We start from the raw sequence: 18949 nt of genomic DNA, 5'->3' as shown, positions 1-18949 counted from the left end.
CACTCCTGACATATAAAGAACTTTCATAAATTAGTAAGAAAAGATAAAAATCCTAATAGAAAACAATTCATAAAAGAAAAAACATGTCCAAGAAAATATAGAGAAATGCAAATTAAAACAAGAAATCCTCTATGGCCATACCACCCTGAACATGCCCATCTCATCTGATCTCGGAAGCTAAGTAGGGTTGGGCATGCCTAGTACTTGGATGGGAAAACAAGAAATTATTTTTTGCCTGTGAAAAAATTATCAAAGTATTTTAAAACTGTAATGTTAATGTTGATATAAGTCTGGGGAAAAAGTGATTTTTTTGGCTCCAAAAGCACTGTAGATAAGTGGTATCAAACTGTTTCCTTCTGCAACTTGTATTTTTCTGCTCACCATTAATGACCTGGACTTCTCTGGCAGCTCAGACAGTAAAGAATCTGCCTTCAATGCAGGAGACCCAGGTTCGATCCCTGGGTCGGGAAGACCCCCTAGAGAAGGGAACGGTTACCCCACTCCAGTATTCTTGCCTGGAGAATCCCCATGAACACACAAGCCTGGCGAGCTATACGACAGAGCAATTAACACTTTCACTTTCAATGATTTATGTAAGTTGACAGTGTGTGTGTAATAATTACACAGGTAGCTCTTGTTCATTCATCTTAACTGCTATATCAGATGCAGTTATACATTCACCTTAATTTGTTTATCCATTCTCCTCTGGCAGACACTGCTTTGTGTCCATTTTTTTTTTCTTCTGTTTTAAGCAATGTCGCAATCAATGTTGCTGTAAATATATTGCGGAGTGCAGGTGCCGAGATTTCTCTATTGAGTGTTTACTGAGAAGAGTAAACTGAATAGGTGGGGAAAGACTATGAATATCTTCACTTTGCTTTCCAAGGGCTCACAGAAACTGACCCTACCAACAGCTCTAAGAATTTTATTCCTCTGCATCTCCAGCTCTATTAGCAGACATTAACTTCAGCTTAGCAAATGAATGTAAAATGGTATCTAGTTATTGTTTTATTTTGCAATTTCTTGATTACTAGTGGGGCTGATTTATATGTTTGCTGGTCATTTGGGTTTTTTTCTTCTGTGAATTGCATCTTCTTATTTTTTTTTTAAAGAGATTTTTATCCCTTTTGTTCTAGAGAACAAACAAGCAATAAATACATATATATATATATATATATAAAATTTACTATGATACAGCAATTCTTCTTATAGGAATGTAACTTGAAGAATAATTTAAGGGTAATTTAATTTAATATACAAGGGTTTAATAATTAAATTTCAAAAATAAATTAAATAATTCAACATACAAGGGTTTAATCAGAAGGATGTTGAACACAGCTCTTTATAATAGCAAAACATTAGAAACAGTGAAAATAATCAAGGATAGGGAACTTTTATTTGTATCATGTTTTTGAAAGTTCTTTCAGAGAAATATAAGGCACAAGGAAAAGGTGATCTGACAAGCATTTTAAAAGAAAAAGGATCAGTGTTTCTTGAGATGTCCAAAGGTTTTTTCCTTTTTAAGTTTTGCTGAGATAATTAAAGATTTAAATGCAGCGCTAAGAAATATATAGACAGATTTTGTGAACGTTTACCCTCCTTCACCTACCGTATTTCAAGTGTAGTACACTGACATGGATAAATCTAACCATCTTATTTCTAGTTCCCAGTTTTCCTTAAAGTCATTTATGCGTATCTACTCAATTTTATCACATGCATAATTTCACATATCCATTCACAGTCAAGATATAGAATACTTTCCTCACTACAAGGATCCCTTATGTTGCCCTCTATACTGCTGCTGCTAAGTCGCTTCAGTCGTGTCTGACTCTGTGCGACCCCATAGACGGCAGCCCACCAGGCTCCCCCGTCCCTGGGGTTCTCCAGGCAAGAACACTGGAGTGGGCTGCCATTTCCTTCTCCATGCTGCCCTCTATAACCTGGCCCATATCCCCCTGTCTACCCCAACGTCCATGTCATCCACTAATCTGCTCTCCAATTTCTAAAACTAATATTTCAAAATATTATATACATGGAATACAGTATGGGAATTAGCTGTTTTTCCCACACAGCCTAACTCCCTGGCGATTTACCCAAGCTGCTGTGCATATGGCCAGCTCATTCCTCTTTACTGCAGAGCAGTGTTCCATGGTGTGAATGCATCACACTTCTAACAATTCTCCTGCGGAAGGATATCTGAGTGGTTCAAGTTTTTAGCTATTATGAATAAACCTGCTATGAACATTCCTGTATGGGATGGGGTTATGCACAAATCTAAGTTTTCATTTCTTTCAGAATTTTTTAAACGTCCAAGAATGCACATGTGGTAACTGCTAAAACATTTTCCAGAGTGGCTGAACCATTTTACATCCCCACCAGCAATGCACAAATAACCCAGTTTCTCTATCTCCTCATCAGCATTTGGTACTGTCATTATTTTCTATCTTAGCATTCAGATAGGTATCATTATGGTTTTAATTTATATTTCCCTGTGGCAAATGATGTTGAACATATTTTTCACATCAGAGAAATGTCTCTTTTGTCCATTTTGTAATTGGGTTTTTTTTTTCTGTTGAGTTTTGGGAGTTTTTTTAATGTACTCTAGAGATAGCACTCCTTTGTCAGGTATCAAACTTGCAAATACTTTTTCCCTGTGTGTTTCTTATCTTTTCATCCTCTTCATATGGGCTTTCACAGAGCAAAAGCTTTTAACTTCAATGAGGTTCAACTCATCAATTTTTTTGGCTATTGTATTTTCATTCTACCACTTACCTTTGCTTATTTTTCTAATTGTTTGCTAAGATTTTCTATTTTTCATTTATTTCCAGAGAATTTGTAATTGATTGTCAAGCATTTTTATGTTGGTTAATTTAAAGCCCTTGTCATTTAATACCAAATCTGTGATTCATCTCACTGTTGGTGTGTCGTTGTGCCTTTTCAGCTCTTGGTATGCATGACAGGTGATTTGGGGTTGTATCCTGAACATTCTGTCTGTTATGTTTAAAGAATATTTTTTAGAGAAGCCTCCATTTCCTTCTTCGGGGGATCTTCCTGACCAAGGGATTGAACCCTGGTCTCCTGCATTGCAGGCAGATTCTTTACTGTCTGAGCCACCAGGGAAGCCCTAGGGAATCTTGGTCTTATTTCAAAATCCTTCATTTTAGCAGACAACCCTTTTCTTTAGGTTCAGCATGCAGGTTCTGGCCTGCTTTCTGTGGGCTGTGATCTGATTTTCAGATTCTGCATTTCATTTTGGTTTGTCTGGTGCTGCTGAGGACACTATAGGTGCCTGCCAGTATTGTCTGAGGGCCTGGCCTGGCCTACGGGTGTTCCTTGGCAGGGGGAGATCTCAAGCCCTGTGGCAGGCTTCCCAGGCAGGCTGCTTATGGAGGTAGGGTTCCCCTTTCCAGTGCCCCCGTCTTTACTGCTCCCCAGCTGCTCCAGTGAATGTGGGTGAAGGAGGGGAGTCTCAAGCCCATGAAGATAAAGAGACTTCCCAGGCTAGGTCACTTACAGTGCTAGCAGAACCCCTGTTTATGCCTCCTGGATGCCTAGGTCTGGCTTAGTAGGGGAGGGACATCTTGCGCCCAGTGGAGGAGAGTGCTTGTCTTGGTTATTTACTGTTATGGGTCCCCTATAGATGACCCTTGCTGGGAGCTGGGTTTTCCTGATACTTTTGGATAGACAATGAGTCAATTGTGGGGAGAGAAGATCCTATGTGACCCCTTCCTGTTGCTTGATGTAGGTCAGGGTGTACCCGTCCTGGCACCTTCTCTATGCTGCTCCCTCAGTCTTAGGACCCCCAGACCAATTCATCCTCTTCTTACCACTGCAAATGCTCTCCTTTGGTTGTCACTTGCATTTCCAGGGTTTATAATTATACTTAGCAGAGAAAAGCAGGAAGAAATGGATCTACACTATTTTGTCAGATTACAGTTTTTAAATTTCTTACACTTTATTGCTTCTATAATTTCATCAACAAGGCATACTTAAATCCTTTGATTTTATCATTTCAGAAAAAGACACAACTTTAACTTGGCAAATGTGCAAAACAAAACAAAAAATCAGATAGCGTTCTTTGTATTTGTATTCTACCCTGAGAATAAGCAAGACATGTGAAAAGATGCACTAACTAGGCCTAATTAACAAGTTAGCTTCTTCTCAGACTTCAAATGAGTAACATGATCTCTAACAACTTTGTTTCAAGGTGCAAAAAACTGCAAATAATGCATTACAAAAGCATGCAAAAAACTGCAAAGAATGAATTACAAAGGTTTACAAAGGCTTGGAAGATCCCATGGACGAAGGAGCCTGGTGGGTTACAGTCCATGGTGTCGGGAGCAGTCGGACACGACTGAGCGACTTCACTTTCACTTTTTACTTTCATGCATTGGAGAAGGAAATGGCAACCCACTGCAGTGTTCTTGCCTGGAGAATCCCAGGGATGGGGAGGCCTGGCGGGCTGCTGTCTATGGGGTCGCACTGAGTCAGACATGACTAAAGCGACATAGCAGCAGCAGCAGCAGCAACATACGGATACTGTGTGTGCATGCTAAGTTGCTCTGGTTGTGTCCAGCTCTTTGTGAGGCCACAGACTGTAGCCCGCCAGGCTTCTCTGAGGCAAGAATACTGGAGTGGGTGGGGTGCCCTCCTCCAGGGATCTTCCCGACCCAGGGATCAAACCCTGGTCTCTTTATGTCTACCTGCATTGACAGGTAGGTTATTTATATATGGTATATTTAAATTCTTTTCCTCTGCAAGGGTCAGAAACAAAAAAATAGCCACTAGAGGGCAGAAGACTCAAACTCTGCCCCACAGCAAGAGTTTGCTGGGCAAACTGCCAAACTCCAGAACCAGAGCGGCTGCTTAAACCTCACTGGCTAAAACACATGGGATACTATTTTAACCCATTCTTCACCAAACTCTACTTCCAAAATGGCATTGGCCATGGATAACTTCCTCGTCTTTGTATCTATATTGTGCATAACATGCCCTAATGTTTCCCAAAAAGTTCTTTGTAACTAGACATAACAATTACTGAATATATTGTAGAGAAACACAGCTAAACGTCTTTCCTTTTTTTGTTTTTAGAATTTAAATTTTCCACTTGTATTATTTTGTAAGCAGGAAAAAACTCACAATACTATAACATATACTTTCTCAAAAAACAAGAAAGAATGCAGTTTTCTTAAGAAAAGAGCTTTAAAAGGCAGTCATTAGGAATATCCTTAAAACTATAATCTCATGTACTACAACTAGATCTTTGCTGAAAAAATATGAAGGAAACAACTCTACTTGAAACATACTTCATGATGGGAAAATGTGGTGATAATTCTCTACTCTCAGTAGCATTACATCTCCTCACAGATGTTCCGTTTCCATGTGATTTTCTTACCAAAAAATAAAAGGAAAAAAGAAAAGACTGGGGGCTTTAGAGAGAGACCAGTTTGGGCTCATCTGAATACTTTCTTTCCTTTTTTTTTTTTGTTTTTACCATGCCTTGGGGCTTGCAGGGTCTTAGTTCTCTGACTAGGGATTGAACCCAAGCCATCAGCAGTGAAAGCCCAGAATCCTAACCACTAGGACGCCAGGGAACTCCTTGAACACTTTTCAAATCAGAGTTGGGCAAATCTGCAGGACTTACATGAGAATGCATGCTATTTAACATAGACTATTTCTTGTCCTACAGCACCCATAAGCTCAGTCCCAGCTTAAATTTGACAGTAAAGTTATAAACTGCTGGCCGAGGTACTGTGATACTTAATATCTATTTTAAAATCTTGTCAAATTTCACTTAATGTGTTGTTCACTTATTCAGCCAGCCTCCACTGAGGAGGCTCCACCTACTGTGTGCCAGTCACTGTGCTTTAGACCAAGCAAAGAGCTAAACCAGGAACCCAGAGAGGCAAGCATCAGAGTCCCAGGAATGAATTAAAGCACATTTATTCTTAACACTTATGTTCCAATAAGCTGTGTTCTTATAACTTTGAGCATATTAGCAAAACCCAGCTCTATTAAAATCTCCAAGGAGCTTATGGGTCAGGAAAGAAAGGGCAGTCACTCAGCCAAAATATATATGATTTACAGCTTCAAAGGGCAAAGAGCCAAGAATACGAAGTGTTCCATAGCCAGATAAGAAAATTTTTCTGTTCAGACAGAGCTATCAAGAATTCCATTCATCCCAGCAAAGTTTAAAATTCCGGCTTTGTTTTCCTTCGATTTTAACATAAGAAGGTGGATCTATCCTTGTGTAAGAAATTTATTCAAAAAGGCAATGCTTTCTTTCTGATTGGTCTACAGATAGAGCTTCTTCAACAATGGAAAGATGAGAGACTGACAAGGGAACTCAGCAGCCAGTGGACACAATGCTGGTCAACAAACCAGAGTCCCAGTGGCCTGAGAGAGTGCTGAGGCTGCTGTGAAGATACTGCTGTGAAGCCTCTTAGCAGAAAGAGGCTCACATGGACTCTGCAAAAGACGTAACTGCAAATATTTAAGACAAAATTACTTAGCAGTTATTCACATCTTGATGTCGGCATTTCTTTAAAGCTCTACCTTAAAGTCAACATGACCCAGATTTGAGTCTCAGTTTAAAGGCAGAGGAACCAGAGTTCAAATTGCCAGCACCGCTGGATCATTGAAAAAAATAAGAGTTCCAGAAAAACATCTACTTCTGCTTTATTGACTATCCCAAAGCCTTTGACTGTGTGGATCACAAGAAACTGTGGAAAATTCTGAAAGATGGGAATACCAGACCACCTGACCTGCCTCTTCAGAAATCTGTATGTAGGTCAGGAAGCAACAGTTAGAACTGGACATGGAACAACAGACTGTTTCCAAATAGGAAAAGGAGTACATCAAGGCTGTATATTGTCACCTTGCTTATTTAACTTCTATGCAGAATACATCATGAGAAACACTGGGCTGGATGAAGCATAAGCTGGAATCAAGATTGCCAGGAGAAATATCAATAACCTCAGATATGCAGATGACATCACCTTTATGGCAGAAAGTGAGGAAGAACTAAAGAACCTCTTGTTGAAAGTCAAAGAGGAGAGTGAAAAAGTTGGCTAAAAGCTCAACATTCAGAAAACTAAGATCATGGCATCCAGTCCCATCACTTCATGGCAAATAGATGAGGAAACAATGGAAAGAGTGGCGGACTTTATTTTGGGGGGCTCCAAAATCATTGCAGATGGTGACTGCAGCCATGAAATGCTCAGTGCCGAAGAACTAATGCTTTTGAACTGTGTTGGAGAAGACTCTGGGTCCCTTGGACTGCAAGGAGATCCAACCAGTCCATCCTAAAGGAAATCAGTCCTGAGTGTTCATTGGAAAGACTGATGTTGAAGCTGAAACTCCAATACTTTGGCCACCTGATGCAAAGAGCTGACTCATTTGAAAAGACCCTGATGCTGGGAAAGATTGAAGGCAGGAGAAGAGGATGACAGAGGATAAGATGGTTGAATGGCATCACTGACGCAATGGACATGAGTTTGAGTAAACTCTGGCAGTTGGTGATGGATAGGGAAGCCTGCCGTGCTGCAGTCCATGGGGTCACAAAGAGTCGGATACAACTGAGCAACTGAACTGAACTGAACTTTCCATATTTTGGGGGGTAACATATTAATATGTTACATACTGACCTTTCTATGACTCTGTTTTCTTATGGGTAACATAGAGATCATAACAGTTTCTATTTCTTGGGGCAGTTCTGAGAATCAGAAGGAACCAAGCATGTATAATGCATAGCACAGTGCCTAGAATGCAAGTGTAAATAAATGATAAACTACTGATCTTCCTGTCTCCTTTTAATTGTATACAGTCTTCTCTGTTCTACAAATACATGACGATGAACGCAACTAGTGATAGTGTATGTTCATTTCCACTGAGTTGTTTCCTCAAACTGTAGGAAGACACAGCTGAGTGACAAGTCATGAATGAACATTCACCTGGAAAAGCCCCTGAAGAGAGCTATGCGTCAGACCATGGGGCCACTTATGTATGGCTGAACTGAAGATATAAATGCATGTCTCAACAGGATCAAGGCCTGTTTTTTATAACTGTAACTGCAGGCAGAGTGCACATAAGTAAACAAATCTCTTCTCCCCTGCAAATGACCTTGACACTCAAAAGTAAAGATGATGAGAGATGGCACAGATCATAAACAGCATTCTTGAGCCTTAAAAATAATTCTATTAATACTCAATTATCATTTCTACTGACTGTTTAGCATCTACAATTTAGCAAGTTAAAATACAAAACTATATCTTTTTATTTTAAAAAAAGAGAGATAGAAAAGTCAGTTGAAGTAGCTTCTATGAGGGTCACCAAGGAAATAGGAGTTGCCCAGTCACTATGTGACTTTGTGACTTTCTTCATTATCCTGGGGTTCAGTTCCCCTTACAGAAAACAAGACAACTAGGGGAGCTTGGTGGGTTTTTTCTTTCTTTATATATATTATTTGGCTCCACTGGGCCTTAGTAGTGGCATGCAGGATCTTCAATCTTCATTGTGGCATGCAGTATCTTTAGATGCAGCATGTAAACTCTTAGTTGCAGCCTGTGGGATCTAATCCCCTGATCAAAACTGGGCCCCCGACATTGGGAGCTCGGAGTCTTAGCCACTGGACCACCGGGAAGTCCCAAGCTTTGTGATTTCAAATCTTTTGTTGGTCCTGATATCCTTTCTTCCAATGAATGATTATGCGGAAGCTGATATGGATGAGCAGAAGTGGAGAGTCCAGGGCCCCTATAAGCTCACTACTGTCTCCAGTCCTGACCTGTAGCTCTCAAAGGGCTGCCTGGAGCACAGTTTGGGTACTCTGGCTCATAAGCTGTACCACTCTCTAACTCTGTAGGGCTTAATCATGTACACTTATGGTTTATCCTTCACTCTCCGGGCCACGCAGTTAGGATACAGTGCTGCCTTCCAACAGGGGCAAGAAGTTCAAAACCCATTTAGAACTTGAAAATTAAGCATAGATGGCTGGATCTGCATAACTAAATCCAGGAAGTAGTAACAAATGCAGAGATGCATTGCCATGAAAAATACTCAAACCTTCCAAATAAAACCCATCAACTTGACATGTGATAGGAAGTTTCAGATTTTGCTCTATGACTTCTCAGAGAAAGGGTTCATCAGTCTCCTTCCTTCCCTTCCTGACTGTATCTTAGATCCAATTTAGAGGATGCTGAGCCATTAGCCGCTAGGTTGGGTCCTATTTAATGCAGCTATAGAGAAAATGTCTTTAACATTATATCCATGTCTGAAATATACCAACTCCTGTTTAAAATGATAATACCACATCCAGAATTCTATAATTACTATGTAAATTCTATTTTGAGATTTTAAATTTAAGAGCTTATAATTTCTTATGGAAATAAAATTTGTAAGAATTATAAACAGATTTTGCACACAGGAAAAAGATATCCTTATCTACTCATAATAAATTCCTTGGATGAAATGCCTAACTACACAGGATATAAAATGGCCTTTGAAGACTGGGATGTTGACAGATTCCAAAAGAAGAATAAGAAGCATCAAACCACTATTTACTTTAAATTTACAGCCACTCGTTAGCAGGGCCTTTAATCATCAAAGACACTATGTTTAATATTCAACTTGCTGTATACACTCAACCAATTTCCCCAGCAACTGCTCTTGGAAGTTCAAGTTGAGTAAAGGACTGAAGTTTCCCACATCCACAACGTCAAAGCAACAAATGCAGAACGCCTTGCATTAGAACACATTGTGGGTGCTCTCCAGGACAAAGGTTTGCGAGGGCCCTGATGACACAGGCCACATGAGCTACCCAGAGTTTATCCAGCTAGAGTGGTACACACAAGACTGTCTCCAGGAAGTCTTTGTGACCTTGAGTTTGAGAGGTTTCTCCAAGACTCTTTGCCATTAGATTTGGGCTTCCATCCTGCTTACTGTATGCTTTCTTTGAGCCCAGTAACAAAAGACAAAGGGAACATGTATCTAAGAGGCAGGGAGCTCAAGTCCATCAGCTAACTGACAGGTTCAATTCATTAATCTCTGGAGTGGACTGGTGCTGACTAGGGACACAAGAGTACATGCGAGGAGAGTGTAGCTAAGGCACTAAGGCCTGACTTAGCATAGGAACAGGCCTGACAGGAATGGCAGACTTGTGTTAATGAGTAGTTAGATACCAGCAGGGGCCTGTAGTCAGCTGGTTTGCTCCTGCACAGCCTTGCCAGTTGTTAAAATACTGTAATACTGCTGAAGTGAAGTGAAGTGAAGTGAAGTCGCTCAGTCGTGTCCGACTCTTTGTGACCCCATGGACTGCAGCCTATCAGGCTCCTCCATCTGTGGGATTTTCCAGGCAAGAGTGCTGGAGTGGATTGCCATTTCCTTCTCCAGGGAATCTTCCCGATCCAGGAATCGAACCCGGGTCTTCCTCATTGCAGGTAGATGCTTTACCGTCTGAGCCACTAGGGAAGCCCCAAGTGGTTGTTAAATATTTTGAACAAAGATTGCAGACATCAGATTACATAGTCCTGAAAAGGAGGTACAGAAGCCTTGAGAGGAGCTGGCAGGAAAGTGGACCAGGACATCTCAAGGGGACTTAAATAGAGAGCATGAAGGAAGCAGTATTTCAGGAGGACCTTCTTGACATGTGGGTCTTCTGCGTGATCGCCCCAGGAAGTGCAGAGGGAGGGCGTTTTGTAATCCTGTGCCTGGTGGAGGTGACAAGTTGCTGTTTGCTCCCGGCACTTCATGGGAAGTGGCTCATTGGTCACTTCATGATAGATAATCTCTGTTTATTTAGACAGAGCCTGGCCTCACCTGCCTTAGATACCCAGATGGAACTGACTAATACTCTAATACTAATTTTCCTGACTAATACTTCTTGGAAATCTCCGTCCTTTGCCACCAGCCTCCTGCCCCAGGGCATAAGCAGTGAGATGGCAGCTGGACGTAAAGAGATAAGGGCAGAGGACTATCCCTTCTGGTTCGCTCCAGCAGGAGCAGTGGGGGTACAAGTCACGGCCCAGGAATGAGGAAGAGTCTTGTGTGAGGTGAGGTGGGAGGAGGGAGAGCAGGGCCTCCTCCAGAACAGGCCCCAGCAAAGGCAGCTGCGCAGGGACACAGGGTCTTTACAGAAGCAGCCAAGCAAGAGCCAGACAAGCACAGCTCACAAGGACAGGGAGTGAGTCGCAGGGTGGGTGCGCCCGATGCAGGTGACCCTGGCGACTATAACTGGAAACCTTTGCCAGTTCACCAGTCCCTGGAAGAACAGTTTCCTAACAACACACAGAAACAAAATGCAAACCAAGAATGAAGTCAGCTTGGGAAGTGGATGTGCTGAGGAGGTGTGACAGGATGACCACCATAAGGACGCTCACAGATAGCGGCATGCAGACGGGCCAAGATTCTGACAAACTGTGGGTCCAGAGGTACTGGGCCAACACATGGACCGGAGTCTCCAGAGGGCTGTGGAACCACAACCAGCAAGAACATGCAGCGAAGGCAGGAAACGCCCTCCCTCTGCACTGCCTGGGGAGATCCCCCAGAAGCAATAGCAAATGCACAGCTCAGGTCAGAGCAGACCCCATCGGGCTGGGCACCTGAAGCAGCGGCTCCCCCAGGGGCTGGGGCTCTCCACCCCATGTTCATGGCCTGGTAACAGCCAGACTACCAGTGACAACCTAAGTTTACTTTGTAGAAAATCTTCTCACAATAGGCAGCTCTGGAATGTTTACAACAAAATAACCAGCTTTCCATGTAAGCATCCCTCAGTGATGTTAGAATGAAGTCCTTCTGTGGGAGATAAACCTGAGCCCCAGTTATTTCCATACAGCATAAACTATTAGATGCAGGCTGTTAAACAAACAGATGGTTGCCTCTCGTTGGACCGCAGTATACTGTCCCCCCGTTTCTTGTAGGCAAGATTTCAGCTTCCATGACTTTTCTTGACTTCCAGAGAGCAGATGTGAACTTTCTCAAAGGAGGAACAGCCAAGAAACCACCTGAAGCAAGATTAAAGGGACCAGGGAAGCTCATCCAGGTTAGGAGACCTGAGACACTGCACACACCCTAATCTTGTCAGCAACCAAACACTAAAGTATTGTTATAAAAGAAGCTCAGTCATGTCCCACTCTTTGTGACCCCACTGTAGCCTACCAGGCTCCTCTATCAATGGGGTTTTCCAGGAAAGGGTACTGGAGTGGGTTGCCATTTCCTTCTCCAGGGAATCTTCCCAACTCAGGGATCAAACCAGGGTCTCCCGCATTGTAGGCTAACGCTTTACCATCTGAGCCACCAAGCTTTGTTATAAAGTGAACTCGCTCAGTCGTATCCGACTCTTTGCGACCCCATGGACTGTAGCCTATCAGGTTCCTCCATCCATGGGATTTTCCAGGCAAGAATACTGGAGTGGATTGCCATTTCCTTCTCTAGGAAATCTTCCCAACCCAGGGATTGAACCCAGGTCTCCGGCATTGTAGGCAGACACTTTACTGTTTGAGCCACCAGGGAAGCATAGTTTTTATGCTTTACCATCTCAGCCACCAAGCTTTGTTATAAAACTACACATCAAATCCTCTCAGATTGGGACACATAGTTTTTGAGGCAGGAGCCTGCTGTGTCCCTATTTGCCTAGCAAAGCAATAAAACTTCACTTTTCTACTTAAACCAAAACAGTCTCTAAAGTTTGATTAGGCACTTGTGTACAGACAGGCTAAGTTATTGGCATCAGCTTCACCTAATTCAGTGTTGCCTATGACTCCCAACACTCACACTGTCATCCACAGTCAATCTTCCAAAGTCATCCATAACCAGCCTTAAGCAATGTGTGTGGGGGGAGGGGGGAGGGGAGTGGAGACATTTTATGTTATGATCAACTTCAGTACCAAATCCACAGGGCCTGTCTCATAATGAAATCATCATAATAACAGTTAGCATTTACTTATCCATTTTTTTAAAAAAACTTTGTTTTTGAGGGTTTCCTTGTTAGTGTGTGCTGGGTTTGTTTTTTTTTTTTTTTTTTTTTTGAGGATTTTTATTTTCAAAACCCGCCATCCTGAAATTTATGTTCTAGTTGGGGGAGACAAATAAACAATAAAACACATAAGGTGCCCAATGGCACTATGGGCTATGGAAAAGAAGAAAGCCAAAAGGGAAGAATAAATAAAGGGAAGGATGTGATGAGGAAGCATTGGCAGGAGAGAGGCAAGGATGGCCCTCTCTGAAGGGTGAGCTTGGAGGGCGGCAGCCCAGGCTGGTGAAGAGGCGGGTAGGGTGGTACAAGGTAAAGTCAGAGAGGCCAGGCCCAGGACCCAGGGGCATGGCTCCAGGTAAGTCTTGGTTGTTGTTGTTGTAGTGGTTTTAGTCACTAGACCCCATGGACTGTAGCCTGCCAGGCTCCTCCATCCATGGGATTCTCCAGGCAAGAATACTGGAGTGGGTTGCCATTCCCTTCTCCAGGGGATCTTCCCGACCCAGGTGGTACAGCATCTGCCTACAGTGTGGGAGACCAGGTTCAATCCCTGGGTCAGGAAGATCCCCTGGAGAAGGAAATGGCAAACCACTCCAGTATCCTTGCCTGGAAAATCTCATGGACAGAGAAGCCTGGTGGGCTGCAGTCCACAGGGTTTCAAAGAGTTGCGCACGACTGAGCGACTAACACTTACTTACTTAGGCTCCTCTGTCCATAATATTTCCCAGGCAAGAAAACTGGAGTGGGTTGCTGTTTCCTTCTCCAGGGGATCTTCCTGACCCAGGGACAGAACCCATGGGACAGAACCCATGTCTCACAGGGACTGTCTACCATTGAGTCACCTGGGAAGCCCAAGTCCTGTTAAGTTTGGATTAAGTTCTGAGTCAGATCAGAAGCTACCAAGGGACTAACATAATATGACTTACATTTTAAAAGGATCTTTTGGTGTGTTAAGAAGAAACTGTAGGAGGATAGATTCCATGTGGGAAAAGCTAGTTAGGAGATTTAACAATAACCCAGAACACAGATGCAGGGACCAACGTGTAGCAGTGGAGATGACAGTCTAGATTTACGCTGTGGCGAATTGACAGGATTTGCTGATGGACTGGATATGAGATTAAAGAGAAAGAAAAAAGTTGAGGATGACTCCTAGGATTCTGCCTAAGTGAGTAAAAGGATGGCAGCACTTTTTTGAGGTGAGAGAGTCTCAAAGAACAGGTGTGTATATGTATACATAAAGGGGTAAAGGAATCAGGAATTTGGTTTAGGGTATGTATTGTGGCTCAGCAGGTAAAGAATCCGCCTGCAATGCAGGAGACCTGGGTTCGATCCTAGGGTTGGGAAGATCCCATGGAGAAATGAAAGCCTGGAGAATTCCATGGACTGTATAGTCCAAGGGGTCGCAAAGAGTTAGACACGACTGAGCAACTTTCACTTCATTTCATGTTAAATTTGGAAACTCTAATAGAAATCTAAGCGATGACTAAAGAGAAATTCTTTTACCCAAAGCTCTGTTGCCTCATCTCCAGTACTGCTTGTTTACATTTTCCCCCCATCTCCCTCCTGTTCATTTCTCCATTCCGAACGTCTTAAACCACATCCTGCCTCTCTAGCCATGTTGAAACACCTGTTTGGTTTTTTTCCCTTTTTTTAAAGAATCACCGTGAGTGTGCTTATTGGTTGGTGACATTTAAGTACATAGTTAGTCTAAATGCCAAGCCAGAGATCCAAGCCGGAGAGAGAAATCTGGGACTCAGCAGAGCACTGAGGGCATTTAAGGCCCTGACACTGGATAAAATCACTCAGGAAGTGTGTGATGACAGAGTAAAGAGCTGACGACTCAGCCCCAGGCTCTCCAACACTAAAGGGCTGGAGAGGAAGGAATCAGGCTAAAGAGACTAAAAATAAATAGACAAGTAAGAAGATGCTACTTCCCTGAAAGCCCAATGAAGAAAGAATTCAAGAAGGAAAAAAGTCAATGCTGCTGACAGATCAAGAAGGGGAAGGCTTAGGAACTTCCCTGGTGATCCAGTGACTAAGAATCCATACTCCCAATGCAAGCAGTATGGGTTTGATCCCTGGTCAGGGAACTAGATCCCACATGCTGCAACTAAGGGTCCCATGTGCCAGCAACTAAGACCTGGTTCAGCCAAATAAATAAATATTTAAAGAAAAGAATAAGAAAGCTTTTGATCTAACAATGACCTTGACAAGAGCTATTTCCATGGAGTGATGGAGCTAGAAGCCAGGGTGGAGGGTTTAGGAGAAACAAGGAAAAGAGGAACTAGAAATAGTAAGTGTAGATGACTCTCTTGAGGGTTTTTCTGTAGCAGAGAACAGAGGAATGAGACTATCAGTAGAGGGGGATTTGGGGTCTAGGGTGGGTATTTTGTGAAGATGGGAGCTATTAAAACATGTCTGTACGATCATGAGAATGACAGTAGGGAAGAAACCCCTGATGCAGGAGATTACCAGAAGTGCCGACGCTGAGCAGACGGAAGGAGACAGGAAGAGAAGACTAGACAGGGACAGGTCTTCCACAGAAACAGGAGGGAAGAGGGAAGGAAGCTGATGGGTGTGGGGTGGGAGGGTGTGCTCATTCTCTTCTGAGAGCTTCTGTTTTCTTGATGAAATAGGAAACCAAGAGCAGCTGCGAGAAAGGTTGAAGGAGGTAATGGGGATTTGCAAAGAGAGGAGAAAATACTACACAGTGACCCAGGAGGGTGAACATGTTGGGGAAAAACTGTGTGATGGATGGGCAACAAGGAGGCTCCACTTGAGATGGGAGGCTGTGAATTTAAATGGAACTTGTCATGAAGATGTAGAGAAAAGGGAACACTTGTATGTTGTTGACCAGAATGTAAATTGGTGCAGCCACTAATGCGTGGAGTTTAGCCACTCCACACTAAAACAGTATGGAGTTTTCTTAAAAACCTAAAGCAACTGTCATATGACCCAAAAATTCCACTCCTGGGTATACATCTGAAAAAACCAAAATCAGTAATTCAAGAAGATATATGTACTCCAATATTCACAGCAGCACTACTTATAACTGCTAAGATATGGAAGCAACTTAAGTGTCCATCAACAGATGAATGAAAAAAGAAGATGGAATATGTATATACCATGGAATACTACTCAGCCATAAACAAGGGCAAAATTTTGCCATTTGCAACAACATGAATGGGCTTGGGGAGTATCAGGCTAAGTTAAATGTCAGACCACTTATATACATAGCATTTAAAAAATAAAACAACTAGTAAGTATAACAAAAAAGAAACAGACACACAGATATAGAGAACAAACTAGTGGTTACTAGTGGGGAGAAGAAGAGGAGGGGTAAGATGCAAAGAGGATTAAGTGGTACAAGTTATTATGCAAAAAATAAATACACTATAAGGATATACCATATAATGGGGAATATCACCAATATCTTATAACAGCTGTAAATGGAGTATAACCTTTAAAAATTTTGAATCACTATGTTGTATACTTGTAACATATAATATTGAATGTCAACTATACTCCAAATTATAAAAAAAAAAAAGGAGTCTCGTCACTGTGGTGGTGTGTTAAGAGGCCAGGAGCTAAACACATGAAGAGCTGGGTTTCCAAAGTCCACCGTGTGCCAGGAATTATGCCTCATACACTTTGACTTTCATTATGGCTGCCCCATGAGAAGGTAGGCATTACTATCTCCATTTTACAAATGAGGGAACCTACACAGAGAGGCCAAACGATGTACCCAAACCACAGAAAAAAGCAGAACCAGAATTCAAACCAGGCAGTCTAATGCAGCAGCACCACCCATGCTATGCAAAACAGCTGTCTCAGATTGGAGTACTCCTTTCCATTTTCAGGCCTTTATAACGGCTTCCAAAATAACCTTTTTTCCATGAAATGTTTAGATTTTAAATCCAGTATAAACCTTTCAATGGTCACCTCAATTCAAAGCAGTTAACAGTTGTTCTCTTTGGGATGACAAGTAATGCAGAGGCAGCAGGATGGGAGGGAAAGAGGAAAAGGTTAAATGAACTACAATTCTGAGCCTAGAAGAAAAAGGATAAGAAATAAGTTAGTTCTTGCTTAGAACTAAAGGAAGCTGACTGATCCCAATTACTATGTCCTAAAAATCAGAATAGATCTTCAATAAATGGTGTTGGGAAAACTGGACAGTTACATGTAAAAGAATGAAATTAGAACACTTCCTAACACCATACACAAAGATAAACTCACGATGGATTAAAGACCTAAATGTAAGACCAGAAACTATAAAACTCTTAGAGGAAAACACAGGCAGAACACCCAATGACATAAATCAAAGCAAGATCCTGTATGACCCACATCCTAGAGTAACAGAAATAAAAACATAAGTAAACAAGTGGGACCTGATTAAACTTAAAAACTTTTGCACAGCCAAAGAAACCATAAGCAAGGTGAAAAGACAAGCCTCAGAATGGGAGAAAATAACAGCAAATGAAACAACTGACAAAGGATTAATTTCCAAAATATACAAGCAGCTCATACAACTCAATACCAGAAAAACAAACAACCCAATCAAAAAGTGGGGAAAAGGCCTAAACAGACATTTCTCCAAAGAAGTCATACAGATGGCTAACAAACACATGAAAAGATGTTCAACATCGCTCATTATTAGAAAAGTGCAAATCACAACTACAGTGAGATATCACCTCACACCGGTCAGAATGGCCCTCAACAAAAAGTCTACAAATAACAAATGCTGGAGAAGGTGTGGAGAAAGGGGAACGTTCTTGCACTGTTGATGGGAATGTAAATTTATACAGCCACTATGGAAGACGTATGGAGATTCCTTAAAAAACTAGGAATAAAACCACCAAAGGACCCAGCAATCCCACTCCTAGGCGTATACCCTGAGGAAACCAAAACTGAAAGACACATGTATCCCATTGTTCACTGCAGCACTATTTACAATAGCTATAACATGGAAGCAACTGAGATGTCCATCAACAAACGAATGGATAAAGAAGTTGTGGTACATATACACAATGGAATATTACTCAGCCATAAAAAGGAATGTATTTGAGTCGATTCTAATGAGGTGGATAAACCTAGAACCTGTTATACAGAGTGAAGTGAGTCAGAAAGATAAAGATAAATACTGTATTCTAAGACATATATATGGAATCTAGAAAAATGGTACTGAAGAATTTATTTACAGGGCAACAATGGGGAAACAGACAGAAAATAGACAAATGGACATAGGGAGAGGGGAGGAGAGGATGAGATGAATGGAAAGAGGAACATGGAAAGTTACATTACCATATGTAAAACAGATAGCCAACAGGAATTTGCTATATGGCTCAGGAAACTCAAACAGGGGCTCTGTATCAACCTAGAGGGGTGGGATAGGGAGCGAGCTTCAAAAGGGAGGGGATATATGTATACCTATGGCTGATTCATGTTGAGGTTTGACAGAAAACTGCAAAATTCTGTAAAGCAATTATCCTTCAATAAAAAATAAATTAATTTTAAAAAATCAGAACAGAACCATAAAGGAGTTTAAAAGTATTTTTTTCCCCACAGAATTCTTAAAGACAATGACAGGCACACATCTTACTTGCTGGCAACGCGGATGATGTTGCCAGATGATGAACTCATCATCTTTACGGCCAACATTTTCTTAGTGCCTGAGTGCTCTTTAAAAATACATGTTTGGAAATAAATACAATTTTCCACATTAGAAAAAAATACTATTTGGGTTCCTTAATATTAAAAACAACCGTAATAATAGCACCAGAATAACAGCAACTATCTATGTATGGCAAACACTATGATGGGTCCCTTATTCTGTTTCCTGAGTTAAACCTACTCCACGAGGCAAGCATTCTGCTTCCCATTCTGTAGACAATCCTAGAGCTCAGAGGGGTTAAGAAATATGACCCAAGTCACATAACCAGTAAGTGGCAGAACTCTGAATCTGCGAACATCTGGGCCTGGATTAGG

General features: G+C 41.8%; 1 protein-coding gene across 7 annotated transcripts in view; it reads right to left on the bottom strand.

The window, feature by feature from the left end:
- The window catches only part of C13H20orf196 (chromosome 13 C20orf196 homolog), a 108170-nt gene that overhangs the window by 76162 nt on the left and 13059 nt on the right, over window positions 1-18949 (bottom strand). The window contains exon 3 of one of the 7 annotated variants that reach the window (XM_018057371.1): window positions 10481-11996. The exons of the other annotated variants lie outside the window; for them this stretch is intronic. Within the exon in view, the coding sequence (XP_017912860.1) occupies window positions 11851-11996 (146 nt within the window). The 3' untranslated portion in view covers window positions 10481-11850. Of the gene's footprint in view, window positions 1-10480; window positions 11997-18949 lie in introns of those variants that run through there. 7 annotated transcript variants of the gene reach the window in all.

This window comes from Capra hircus, chromosome 13 (genome assembly GCF_001704415.2).
Source record: "Capra hircus breed San Clemente chromosome 13, ASM170441v1, whole genome shotgun sequence".
Taxonomy (NCBI): Eukaryota; Metazoa; Chordata; class Mammalia; order Artiodactyla; family Bovidae; genus Capra; species Capra hircus.
Note: the sequence above shows the minus strand (reverse complement) of the source record. Positions and strands in the feature narration are given on the sequence as shown.